This window comes from Lycorma delicatula, chromosome 5, assembly GCF_047948215.1.
Source record: "Lycorma delicatula isolate Av1 chromosome 5, ASM4794821v1, whole genome shotgun sequence".
Taxonomy (NCBI): domain Eukaryota; kingdom Metazoa; phylum Arthropoda; class Insecta; order Hemiptera; family Fulgoridae; genus Lycorma; species Lycorma delicatula.
In genome coordinates this window covers 87,972,684-87,987,489 of record NC_134459.1, presented here as the reverse complement: position 1 = coordinate 87,987,489, position 14,806 = coordinate 87,972,684, and the positions used below count along the sequence as shown (strand labels likewise).

Below are 14,806 nucleotides of genomic sequence, written 5' to 3'. Positions count from 1 at the left end.
ACATTGAAAGATGATAAAAATCCTTTAATTAAAATTAAAAAATTTTTCAAAAATAGTAGGTGATTGAAAGATTCTGAGTTCATATTCGTTTTCAGCATAAAAAACAGATTAAAATCATGTATTGCATGTTAGGAAACAAAAATTATGTTTATCAGTGTAATTAAAAAAAAAAGAAGCAAACAATAATAATAATAAATGGGGTACTTGCAGTCAACTAGATCATGATTAACTATATCATCTGTCAGTTAAGTTGTCTGACCAATTTTAGGAGTATTTATAGTACTGCCAGACAACATAAAACATTCATGTTTTTTCTGAAGTGTTCCAATTGTAAGAATATCTCAAAAGAATATTTCCACAGTCTCTCACCAAAGCTAGATATTCACTACATGTAACAATTCGCTATTATCATTTACTTGTTGAATGAATGACATAGTAAATGAAGCTGACAGTAAAAATTCTTTGATTGTTAACTGTTTGGTAGAGGATGGAGCAACAGTGAAGGCTTCTGGGATTCAATCAACAATTAATCTATATTGCAAGTGAAAAATTTCCATTCCAGATTGATATTTAAACCTCATTTTTAGAAGTCTGTCAGCAGTAACTAACTCTGTGGAAAATATGTAGCTAGCATAAAAATCTTGGTAAACAATTATTTGGTATAGTGGGGAGAAAGTTGTTTATATATTGAATGCGTGACTTTTTATATGGGAAGTGGTAAGTCTACAACCTTTATAAAATAATTTTACATTACCCATTGTCATCTCCCAATGTGACCCGGTAAAATGTTGAATATAGTTGTTATACTTCACAGGACATTTGTATTATTGTGATGTACAATTACAGTATAGGTAGGCGATAGATAACAAGAGAGTTGGGGGCCTTGGTTTCTCTAATTAACATCTTAGGTACTAATTGGCTCAATAAAAAATCTCCAGATAAGATACTGTGTAAATTCTTTCTTCCTGTAGGAAAAGGAAACAATAACAAACAGAAAGGATTAATACAAGTGTGTTGGGCAGTGAGAAACAAATGTAAAATGAATTCTTAAATGTACTTAATAAGTACATAATTTGGTACTATTTGTGTGGAAAATGAACTATCATTATAAACAAACTTAAATATGGTAAATTATCAGACTGTTAGAATAAAAAGTAGATTCATTAGTAAATATTAGTATGAAATATACAAATTGCCATAAGCAAATACAAAATGGTAAGAATATAGAATATGTATAATTTTATAAATAAAAACAAATGTTTGAAACGCTGATCCAATTCAATATATTTTCAGTTGTTATGTTAAGTGTCTACCTTCAGGTGACTGGTGATCAGTTACATGGTAAAAGTATGCCTAAATTAGTTAAAAATTTAAAAACAATATTTCTTTTTATAATAAATTACAGACTGTGGAAAGTTATTTAATCCTGGAAATGTTAAACCTCAAATTACATTTGGACTTTCTACAAGTGTATCAATGTTCCCATGGAATGTTGCCATATATCATACGCAAAATGGAGAGTGGATACATGCTTGTGGTGGCTCATTAATTTCAGCATATATGGTTGTCACAGGTAAATAATTATATACAAATTAATTTTATTATTACAGAATTGATGAATTTTGATGGAAAAGAGTTTCAATATTTGTAGGATTAAAAGTGTTATGAACCATAAATATTTGGTAAAAAAAGAATATTAGATTCACTGAATTGCTTAAATTAATTTAAGAATGTAATAACTCTGATATTTTACCAGGGTGGTATTAAAATTAAAGAAGTATTAAAATGATTTTTAATTTTATGATTGAAATGATATTTAACCCTTTCTTTGATAAGGGTTGAAAACTATTTCTTCTACCTTGATATCACTGCATTCCAAATGGAAAAAAATTAAAATACTGATTGGTTGTTGAATAGTAGTTACAGGGAAAATTAATAAATATTCAACTTTTATAATCAAGGATCTTCTTTGAAGCGTTTTTCAAAAACAATACAATAAAACTAACACTAACAAAAACAAAATATAAAATAACAATAACATAAAAATAAAATGAACAACCACAGATTAAATATATTATTTAATTGCATAGTTAAGGAGCTGCCAATTTTTTTTAAGAAGGCTATTATCATTAAAAAAAAACCAGAACCGCTGATGAAGGTATTGAATGATTTTCTCCATAAGGTCCTTAAGAAAAAAGTTCCAGTATTCTAAATAGTGAGTCATTTAATATTTTTAATATAATCATGTTTTATCATGTTATTCAATGAATTTGAAACAAACATGAATTAGAGAGTTAGCTTCCCTTTTTTTTCATATTTAAGAATAAATCAGTAAAATAGATTATTTCATTAAAATACAATCTTTCCTTTTTTATCCTTTAAGCGAATGAATGAAAACATCTCATGTATTTAAATTTTTCAGCTGCGCACTGCCTTCGTGACAAAAATGAAAATAAGTTAACAAAGTTTCAAATTAAACTTGCTGTAGGAAAATATTACAGAGACTGGAACAGAAAAGAAAGTAAATCACAAATAAGAGATGTAAGTAAATAAATCAGGTATGGTATAGGGTAACTAAAGTACCCTATGTTTTGTTTATGAACTCTTGCATCACAGGGACAATATTGTTAATGTTGATGGTCTGCAGTATAATTATATTTTTTCAGTATGGTAAGGAAGGTGGAGCAATAACATAGTATTACATTTTCAATTTTACTGTCCTACTATATTTTGTTTTCTGTTCAAATATTACATTACTTAATATTAGTTCCTTTGTTGGTCATGAGTTTAGGAAGCAGCAGTAGTAATTACGTCATAGTTTTGTTTTGATAATGAGGGGTTAGTATAAACTGCAAAATTAGTATTAAAATTAACAAAAGTCATCCCAACCCAAAAACTTTCGAGTTTAATAATTTCTTTTAATTGCATTGTTTTACTTGAAAAAGTAAACTTATTAATATCAACTTATACTTGATATTTCTCTAAATATAGCACATTATTAGAAAAGAGACAATTTTCAGTTCTTTTTTCAAAGAATTGTATTAGGATAATAAATACACTGTTTTAATTTTATAAAACATATACACATTAAAAATTATTTATTCCTTAACAACTTATTAGAGTGGGAGATTTTACAATCTAATTGGTTCATAATTTGGGTAGTTTTCTATAAAAGTAAGATTTTCAAGGAAAAAAATTGCTGAAATGTAAAATTTTAATATGTTACACATAAAAATGACTTTCTTTTATATTACATGGAAAGTATTCTTTAGGGAACATTTTGCAGCTAAAGTAGTTCATTCTTCAGTGGTAGTACCAGCAGCACTGTTTTTAATGGTCTATTTTAAAGATTATTTATTCTTTTTTAAAGATTTTTAAACTTCTATAGATTGTGGTCAAAAAGGAAACCACAAATTTCAAAGACAGTAACCAGAAATTTTACACATATAAACTGAACTATTCATCACTTTCAATACTTAAAGATAACACAGTAATTTTCAACAGAATGTTTATTATCAACAACATAATGTTATTATTTTACTTTATATAAGGATAACCTAATATTAATATTAAGAATAAGTAATTACTATGTAACCTAACACTAAATTCTGATTTTTTTTTTTTAATAGTGTTTAGTGGGATTGACTGCGGTCATTATCCTTAACAAACAATGATTATCTATTATTGTTGTGTCTTGTTCTATGATTTGATACACACTGTGAGCTATGGTTGGAAAAATATAATTCTTATGAGATCAAGTCTTTTGAAAAGTTAAATCTTCATCCAAAAAATATTGAATGACTTGACTGATATTTTCAGTAGCTTTGAAGATACATTGTAAAAAGTGACAAAATTCAGATTTTTTACTGTTTTCTCTTCAGTGTTCATTGTTGCAAAATGGAATAACTAAAATTTATATCCAAATATACCTAAAAATACATATACTTAGATGTCTACTACTAATAAAATTATTTTTTAAATCGCTGATGTCTAGACTACATTACTTATGAAATTTTTCATATATACTGATTAAAAAACATACATTCATATCATGCTTTTACAAAAAAAATCACGGTATTTCAAAGAATTAATTTACAGATTTTGTTATATATATATTTTTTTTTTATCCAGGTTGCCGAAATGTTTGTTAGCAAACATTATACTGGATTTGCTACGAACTACCAGTTTGATATTGCTGTTATTGAGCTCTCCACTGCTGTTATATTCAGTGCAATTACTATGCCAGTTTGTGTTCCAGATAAGAATACAAACCCTAGAAATGGTGATTTAGGAAAAGTGAGTAATAAAAAATTATTTTTTTACGATAAAGTTTAAAATAAATAATTTAATCTATTATTCTTAATGTGATTTAAAAAAAAAATATGTTCTTAAGACTGCTGAAAGAATTGAACTAATAAATCTGATATAGCATCAAAAGGAAAACTTAAAACCAAATATGAATTATTTCTGTTTTACTTACCAGTCTAATCATATTTAATTTATATTTTAATTGGTTCATTGTTATATTTTTAGTTTGTTTACTGTTATAGCATTTTGAACTTGTCTATTTTTTTTAACATAAATTGAGTCAAAATTCTCTGTGGCATTACAAGTGTTAAGACATATACAGTCAACTCCCCGCTTATTCACTAGTGGTTTAACATGGATGGCCCTTGAAAAAAAGTTTTAAAAACTTATAAAGATGCTAAAAATTTAAAATCTTTTTATTTGCTATTTGAATGTGTGCTTGTTTTGAATATGATAATGCTGTTCATAGTTGATATGATAGGACGATAGTTCATTGTGTGATATTATTAAGCTATACAAACTATGATTTTCAGCTACAAGAAAGTGTTTTCAGCCACTAAAACAACAATCAATCGCACCTTGTTAAAAAAAAATTAGTAAAATGTAAAAATTATTATTTTTTAATGTCTGTATTTTCCTCGTTAGCTACTGTAGTTTTAATGTGTTTGTTAATGCACTTTGTAGTAAATACAGCACTACTGCTGGTACAATTATTTATGTACAATATTAGTGATATTTTATGTACTAATATGTACTTTGAATTAAATTCTGGATATTATTTTTACCAGGTATGTAATACTGTAGTGTAGTGTGTTTTATTTTATTATTTACCGTTATACCTTAATACAATAGTGCCCGTAAATACTGTACTGCAATACAGTATTAGGTCATTTTGCTATGATTTTGGATTATATCAAACTGGTATAATTTGAATATTGTATATAGTATATTTAGATATCATTTATATTAATATAATATAGTATGTTAAGTAGTATATTTTGGATAGTATTAAACTGGTAATTTGTAACAAATCCATTGTAACACTTGATAACAAACATTTCAACAACCTGGATTAAAAAAAAAAATAATGTACCAAAATTTGTAAATTAATTCTTTTAAATCTAGTAATTTTTTTTTATAGAAGCATGTTGTGAGTTAATTGTATGTGAAAGCTTGTTATGATATAACCTCATTTAATAAAATCTTAAATGAGTTGCTGGGCTTTGAAGTTATTAATTATAATTTAAATTATAAATGTTAATAATTATAAAAACTCTTTTCAAAAGATATGAAATGTCAAGCAAATATTTGATTTATACTGCTTGCATTTGATATATATAGTTATAAATAAATGATATTTACAGTTTATGATATAAACAGTTATAAATCGTCTGATATATAGTTATACAACATTTTTAATACATATTACTACTCTATTTGGAGGATATAATACTTGCAGTTTAATAGATCAATATTTATCCAGCAACTGTAACATATTTTTAGCTTTGGAGCCTGTGTCAAAAACACTCCCTCTACTAAGATTGGTTTTATTTGTGCAGTTAAAACTTTAGATCAGATTCAGTCTATATTTTACCAGTAAAGAATTTTTTTAATTTTTTCTGAATGACAAAATTTTTAAACAGAAATAACAGTTCATATACTTTCATACATATAATCCTCATTCATCCTCTGAAGTAATATCTTTCAGTAGTTCCAGACTAAACAGAAAAAAAAAAGAGAGAGGTAACTAAGAGAATACTGCAGGTATTTGCCTAGAAGAATCAGTAAATCAATATGTATACTTTTACCAGAATTAATTTACCGATTACACATATCGCAATGACCTGGCTCAAGCAAAGTAAATTAATGTCATCTTAGAAGAAAAAACACATATTAAAGTCAACCTTCCTAAAAATTACAAAACGCATAGTGTTAATAAATGTAGCACTAACTGATGATTAAGGTTCACCTTACGCAATATAAGTTCATTCATTAAGGTCATGGCTACCTAATGCTTCAACTGCTCTTTCTACAGGTACTCATTTAAACTTTACACAAGTTTCAGTATTTTTTGAAGAGATCTTATATTTAATCATATCCTTTGCTATTACTAATAAAAAGTAACATCTTTTGAACTGCAACATCCTCTTTAAACAAATAGACATTAAAGTTATTAGATTTTCAAATTCATTTAAAAATAAGTTTGGTTTTTTAAAAAATTTGTTGTATTCTGTTTATCAGTGTAGAATATACGCTTTAAAATTCATAAAATTCTAATATAAAATAAATAAAAAGATATAACATAAAATTTGTTGTATTCTGTTTATATTAATCAGTGTAGAATATACACTTTAAAATTCATAAAATTCTAATATATATAAAATATACAATCACAATTTTTTCAAATATTGACTCGTAAGGTAATGATCCAAATATGGTAAATAAAAAAAGAACTAAAAAGAGATTTCTATTCTTTTGCATAAACTTATCAAAATAGCCTCTCAATTCTGCATGGATAATCCCCTACCCTGGAATTTAGATTCTGAGCATGCTCCTTTTATCCATGTGGCAGACTTATTTAATTTGTTTAATATATTATTCAAGAGGTTGCTGAATTCAATCCTGATGAACTAAAAATAAATGCAAAATTTAGGAAATTAATTTTTAAACAATAATTCTAAATATAATAAATTAAATTACATAATATATAAATAATAATATTGTTTGATTGTAGTTTCAGCCTTCTGTAGTACTACATGTTGTGAAATTAAGTCAATGCATGAGGAACGGAACTGCCCATTTCCAACAGGTTATTCTGTGACAAATTACATAAAATAAATGCTAAATTCAGTTAGTTATATTATCTGCTAATCTCTATAGCAGGGTAAGCACCTCTGCTTTTCTTACAAATGTTCTGGGTTGGAGCCCCAGTCAGGTATAATCGTTTTTCACAATACCAAAATTCATTATCATTCATCATAGGATTTTAATTATTATTAGGTGTCAGCTTGAATTACTGTTGTATGAATAATAAATAAATATGACTTTTCAACAGCTTACATTATATTTTGGAAAAAATTAAAGTTTCCTATAAAGCTATATTAGCAGGGAAATAAAATACAAAACCTCCTTTTAAAATATTACGTTACAGAACTCTCTGAGGATGCTAGCCTTCAAACTGTTAAGTTGAAGAAAAATGATGTAAATTAAGCAGGATTAATAAATTTAAGAAAATAGTAAATTAACAGAGTTTCAATATCAGATTAAAATTGAAGAATTATTATTAGTATATTAATTAATAAATCTCAAATTAAAATTAGATGTTTACTTGTGAAACTTTTTTTATTTTATTTAATAAATCTGTGTAAATAATGTTGTCTTTTAAACAATTATAAAAAATTTTGAAAGCAAAAATGCTTTTAATATACTGGTACTTATTACAGTGATAAATTTTAATTAAACTGTATGGTTGGAAAGAGTCAAGTTTAGAAGACAAATAAAAGTAAGAAAGAGAAGGACTATACAGAATCTGATATTTATCTTTTGTGTACTTAGTCTGTAGCATTACTCATTTCATTCAATTAAAATTTTTGGTTATACATGTAAAATATAAATGCAAGGTATAAAAAAAAAGAAAAACAATCTTTAAGGAAGTAAAAGAAAAAATATTTTTTTGGAATCAAAATCTAATTTTCTTATATAGAAAATAAAATTAGCTATTATGTGCCACTTTTGGATCTTAATTGATTTAAAACAAAGGAATTAATGTAATATGAAAAAAAATCACATTGTATTATAAAAGTTTTGTGTACAATTCAATTGTATTTTTATTTTTAAATAAATTTTACTTCTCTTTAATCTTCATTCTTAGCAAGAAGCATACTGTGCACAGGACAAGTAGTTAATAATGATCTTATCAGTTATAACTAGGTATTGTACTGACACATTCACATGTTAATTTATGTTTTAGGTTGCAGGGTGGGGTAAAGATGAAAATTACAAAAATACAGAAATACTGAAAGCAGCAAATTTACATTATATTGAAAGAAGAACATGTATTGGAACGATGCATATTAATCCAAATGAAGTTCCCGAAGATAAATTCTGTGCTTCCTCAAAAGATGGTAAAATATTTTATTACATGAATGGCATCATGATCATTAAAATATTAAATAATGTTTACTCATATCACTTGCATGGCAGAACAACTGCTAATAAATCCAGGTTTAACTACTTTTATGCACTGCTGGCTCACTGTCATAATTTATTTTAATTTAAATCTACAAGAAGTACAGATTTCATACTGTGATCTAATTACTAATTGCAAAAAGGACTTTGACAAATTATTTTCTGAATAATTATTCAGAAAATAATTTCTGAATTTCTGGTCCATACACTCAATAGATGGTGTATGGACCTTGGTACTTGTAAGGCAATCCCAATTATGAAGTAATTAATATGGTTCAAATGTGATTATAAATACCACGTGAATGTGAATTATTATTTTTTTGTTTTATCTTTTTAAACACACTACTATTTGTGAGCATATTTACTGTTATTATTAATTAATTATTGTGTGAAAATAAAATTTATATAAAGCTTTAAATACTCTTATATATGTTGAGGATAATCTGCTTAGCTATAAGAATATAATTTGGTGTACTGCTGTTATATAATTTCAAGAAAACACATGTCAGTAAAATGAAGTAATGAATTTTTGCACTAAATCTAATGTAATTTAAATTCTAATGTAATAAGTCATTTGATACACAGAGGGTGGCATAAATACCTGATAAAATTCAAACAGAAATAAAAGTTTAATTACTGTACATATTTTTAAATAGATATAGATTAATTTTATAGTTGGCTTCTAAAAAGTTTCAGTTTTATATTTCAGAAAATATAAAAGACTAAAAGAAAATGACATAAAATTGTCCAATAAAAGCAACATATAAGATCCAAAAAAAACTAAAGGAGTGGTTTTCATATGAATCCATTCATATGAATGGATTCATATGAAAACAAAATAAATAAAAAAATCACATTATATTCTAACACCATATGTGTATAAATAAGTCTAGTACCATATAGTTTCTAACACCTGTTCAAGTAAAAAACATTCCTACTTTTTGAATTGTGCTTCATATTATATATATATATAAATAATATAATACATATATAGATTGCAATATGTTTTCATTCTCTTGGCTGAACAAGTGTTCTGAATTTTTAAAATGTTTTTAAATTTTGTTAATGACAATTTTTACAAAATAAAAGTAAAAACATAAAATCTAATGTGTAAATGCGAACAGATGAAGAATTTTTTAAAATATCACTGAAGATGGGCTTAGGCCCGAAAACGTTTTGAACATAAAAAGTAAAGGTAAGAGTGTTCTCTAATTCTGTACTTTGCAGAAGCTGAAAAAAATATTGTATTACATATAGTTATTTAATGTACAGAGGAAAAAGAAAAAAAATGGCCTATAAAAAATGATATCTAAATAATTAAAAAAAACATATGTATCTACATAAATGAGTACAATAGGTCTAAAATCTAAATAAAAATACTCGTATTATTGGTACTGTCTACATATATGGTACCAAGTTTCAATCTCAAAGAAGGAGTTTCCATTTTATCTTCCATATTCGAAGCACAAATACAATAAAAAAAAATTATTCTTTCCTATACAGCAGTATGGTGTACGTACCAGTTCTCAATTGCACAAAAGATATGAAACAATAAATTAATTTTAAATTTAAAAAATAACATCCATTTTTTACTAGGCATTCTTCAAGTATTTCAATACATTCTTAAAAAACATGAGCTAACATCACTTATGTTATGGCAGCAATTTCCTGGATGGCCTCCTTAATTTCATCCAAATTACAGGATTTATTCATATATATTTTGAATTTAAACCTCAATTAGAAAAAAATCACTTGTGATAAGGTCTGGAGAACTAGCAGGTAAAGCAATGTCTCTCCATGGTGAGAAATTAGGCACCCAAGAAATTTCTGTTTTTAATCCATTGCAAAGTAACTTGTGAGCAGTTGCTCCTTCTTTCAGGTAATTGTGAGATATCAGGACATTTTGAAGCATGGAGAGATGCCTAATCATGCTCAAGGTTCTCTGGTGTTGATCTTGGTGTTCTTGTTAGCTTACTTTTTAAAGCTGAGCCTGTGTCTCCGAAGTTCTGTACCCATAACAAAATGATAATATAGGATGAAGCAAAACTCTATTTTGCATTATAACACCATTATTATAGAGCTTACGACTTTTTTCTTGCATCCTTACATAGATACAATAGAAAATCCTTCTCTTAAATTGAAACTTGGTACTGTATTATATAATGTCTACAAAGTATTATTATTTAAGACTTATTGTAGTTGTGTGTGTCTGTCTGTGGATATATATATATATATATATATATATATATATATATAAGTATTATAAGAAGCACAACTCAAAAAAGTGGGAATGTTTTTCACTTTAACAGGTGTTAGAACATATATGATGCTAGAACTTATATGTTATTAGAATATAATGTGCTACTCTTTTTAATGGCTACATTAGGTTATTACCAAATGATATAAAACAGGTTATTAAAAATTTTTTAATTTTGTTTACATTAATCACTGTAGAATATACACTTTAAAATTCATAAAATTCTATCATACATATAAAATCGTGTGATAGAATTTCACAAATTTTAAAGTGTATACAAACTGAAAAGAGATTTCTATTTTTTTTTGCACAAACTTATCAAAATAGCCTCACAGTTTTGCATGGATAATCTTCTACCCTGGAATCTAGATTGAGCATGCTCCTTTTATGCATGAGGCAGACTTACTTCAAATTTGTTTAAAATAGTATTTAAGAGGTTGATGAGTTCAATCCTGATGAACAAAATTTAGGAAATTACTAATTTTCCTAAAATTAAATTCAATTGATTGTTAAAATGAATCTGTTAAAATTAATTAACAAATTTCACTTTAACAGAAAATGTAAAAGACTAAAAGGAAATGACTTAAAATTGTCCAATAAAAGCAACATATAAGATGCAAAAATCTAAAGAAGTGGTAAATGGATCCATCTGAAATCAACAAACGTAAATCAGAGTGTAACAACCTACACATACAGACGATAGTAATACTAAATTGATAATTAAAAATTAATATATTTGTTCAAACAACTAAACATTTTCAAAAAAATAAAAAATAAATAAATAGATCTTTTTAATTCAGCAATTATAAATAATAGTGCTTCCTTAATCTGAATGTTTAAAAATAAATCTACTGATAGTAGTGGATCTTAACTTTTGAGCATTACATAAGATGAGATTAAATTCTAAGCTTATGTTTAATTAAAATTCAAATTAAGTAGCATTCAATAGAGGAATAACAACAAGGTATTCTTGTGAAGTAATTTATAAACTGATACTTTTTAGATACTGGTAACACATTTTTAAAGACAGGAAAAAATTTTTATAGTGAAATGTTTAAAGACAATAAAATAATTGCATTTTAATCCAAGAACAGGAATTATTTTGAGACTATCTTTTCTTTATTTGTTAGTATGATATCATCATTACTTGCACAACAAAAGGGGATAGTTTTGAGGAGGTGCAGTACAAGATAGAGGAAGCTGATAAAAGAGAAACTCTATTATGATGATGATGAAAACTTAACAAGATATTGCACCGAACAACAAGGAAGCATTGAAAATAAACACCATCCTACAATTATGTTTCAACTCTCAAGGAAATGATTGATCTCCAATTTTGATTGCTTTATAAGCTTAAAAGAAAGCATACAGAATATACACAGTCATCACCATTAACAGATAAATTCCTTCCTCTTCTCTTCCTGTGTGTACATTTTTTGGAAAGATACTTCATACAGTTTAATCATGTTTAACTGAAATCCCACAACTCAACCTTTTTTTACTTTAAATTAAGAATTATATTACTGTTTAAAACTGTATGATAAAACATTTTTCTTTTAAGAATTTTGAAGACAGGAATTTGGTTACAAAACAGTTTTTATCATAGGTGAGCCCAATAACAACTGTTAAAATACAGAAAAGAACTGACTGGGTTAATACTGAAATTTCACTGATTTTATTTTATTTTATTTAATATGACTTCTTGCTAAATTCATAAAATTATGATTTTAAAATAATTGACTTAGCTTGTAGTTGGAGCTGGAGGAGGAACCCAATGGTACCTGCACTTGGTGCCATAATATCTCCTAAAGGATCTTGGATAATATTTTCACTATTCCATATATTTTGAAAACAAGTTGTATTTCTTTCTTGAGAGTAAAACAATAATGAAAACTTAATTACTGTATTAGTATGACAAAAAAAACACATCTGATTCAGCATCTTTAATTTAGGGCCTTGTTTGTACCTATAGCTTTTTTTTAAACATTATATCTATTCTGTTTTTAGACTGATATTTTAATAAAACTAAGTTTACTTTGTCTCTTATATAGATATTTTTTTAGATATCATTTAAATATTTTTACCTCACACTAGAATTTAAAACATTTCATACAAATTATGACAGATAAAACAATTAATAATGTTAATTTTCAGATAACAGCAGTGTAATGAGTGGTGACAGTGGAGCAGCATTAGTATTTGAATCCAGAGGCAGATATTTTATTCATGGTATAGTTAGCACAAATATTGTTTTACAACAAATTTCAACATTCACTGATATTAACCATAAAGATAACAGAGAGTTTCTGCAGCATTACAAACGATATATCTCAGAAAAACATAGTCCACAATGATAAAAATGTAAATATAAAATGTATGTTGTTTTGTACATATAAAGGTGAAATATTAAACATAAGCATACTTACAAATTACAACTTAAAAAAAATTAAGAGGAACACGAATGATTGTAATGTTCTGTAATAATGCATATTTCAACACACCACAGGTATATTGAGTTAAAAAAAGTTTGAATAATTCTAAAAATCTGAACATGCAAAAACTAATTGCTGAATTGCAACTAAAAATATAATTAAGAGGAGTGTTCTTAATATTTAAGAATAATATATATCATATAAATTAAATAAACTAAAATTATGTGTTACAGAATAAAAATACACAATCATTCTATGAAAACAAAAATGTATAAATTTGTTACTAAAAGAGTGTTAATTACATTAAAGAGTATGGTCAATTATTGTTTTAATTTACCATAATTTACTTCTCCCATGCGTGCGTTTGTATTTTGAAAGAATTAAAACAAAAATTTTTGAATTTGTTAGTTTTTTTTGTTTTTATTTTGTCAGTCATTGGACTGGTTTGATGCAGCGCTCCAAGATTCCCTATCTAGTGCTAGTCGTTTCATTTCAGTATACCCTCTACATCCTACATCACTAACAATTTGTTTTACATATTCCAAACGTGGCCTGCCTACACAATTTTTTCCTTCTACCTGTCCTTCCAATATTAAAGCGACTATTCCAGGATGCCTTAGTATGTGGCCTATAAGTCTGTCTCTTCTTTTAACTATATTTTTCCAAATGCTTCTTTCTTCATATATTTGCCGCAATACCTCTTCATTTGTCACTTTATCCACCCATCCGATTTTTAACATTCTCCTATAGCACCACATTTCAAAAGGTTCTAATCTTTTCTTCTCAGATACTCCGATTGTCCAAGCTTCACTTCCATATAAAGCGACACTCCAAACATATACTTTCAAAAATTTTTTCCTGTATTTAAATTAATTTTTGATGTAAACAAATTATATTTCTTACTGAAGGCTCGTTTCACTTGCGCTATTCGGCATTTTATATCGCTCCTGTTTTGTCCATCTTTAGTAATTCTACTTCCCAAATAACAAAATTCTTCTACCTCCATAATCTTTTCTCCTCCTATTTTCACATTCAGTGGTCCATCTTCGTTATTTCTAATACACTTCATTACTTTTGTTTTGTATTTGTTTATTTTCATGCGATAGTTCTTGAGTAGGACTTCATCCATGCCGTTCATTGTTTCTTCTAAATCCTTTTTACTCTCGGCTAGAATTACTATATCATCAGCAAATCGTAGCATCTTTATCTTTTCACCTTGTACTGTTACTCCGAATCTAAATTGTTCTTTAACATCATTAACTGCTAGTCCCATGTAAAGATTAAAAAGTAACGGAGATAGGGAACATCCTTGTCGGATTCCCTTTCTTATTACAGCTTCTTTCTTATGTTCTTCAATTATTACTGAAGAACATATGTTTAAATTTTAATTAATTCTAGATGAATGTTTTTTCTTTTTTCTAAACCTTTTAATTCCTACTTTATTATTTTAATTTACTTACTTAAAATAAATAAAAAACATCCAAAATTTATTTATTATATAACATATTTATTTCCTGGTGTAGTTAGAATTTTGCTGATTATCCACTACTGGAAGGTAGAGGAGCATGTTGTTTCTTCTATTATTAATCTGATTATTCTGTCGCACTATTTACGTTTTTTT

General features: G+C 26.5%; 1 protein-coding gene across 4 annotated transcripts in view; it reads left to right on the top strand.

The window, feature by feature from the left end:
* Positions 1–13,542, top strand: part of LOC142325167 (modular serine protease-like) — a 48,663-nt gene extending 35,121 nt beyond the window's left edge. For 2 of the 4 annotated variants that reach the window (XM_075366578.1, XM_075366579.1), the window contains exons 9-14: positions 1,406–1,573; positions 2,423–2,541; positions 4,132–4,296; positions 7,043–7,117; positions 8,279–8,432; positions 12,908–13,542. In XM_075366578.1, coding sequence (XP_075222693.1) covers positions 1,406–1,573; positions 2,423–2,541; positions 4,132–4,296; positions 7,043–7,117; positions 8,279–8,432; positions 12,908–13,107 — 881 coding nt within the window. In that variant the 3' untranslated portion in view covers positions 13,108–13,542. The remainder of the gene's footprint in view (positions 1–1,405; positions 1,574–2,422; positions 2,542–4,131; positions 4,297–7,042; positions 7,118–8,278; positions 8,433–12,907) is intronic. The other 2 variants (XM_075366580.1, XM_075366581.1) reach the window with 2 other exon arrangements.
* Positions 13,543–14,806: the final 1,264 nt, after the last annotated feature.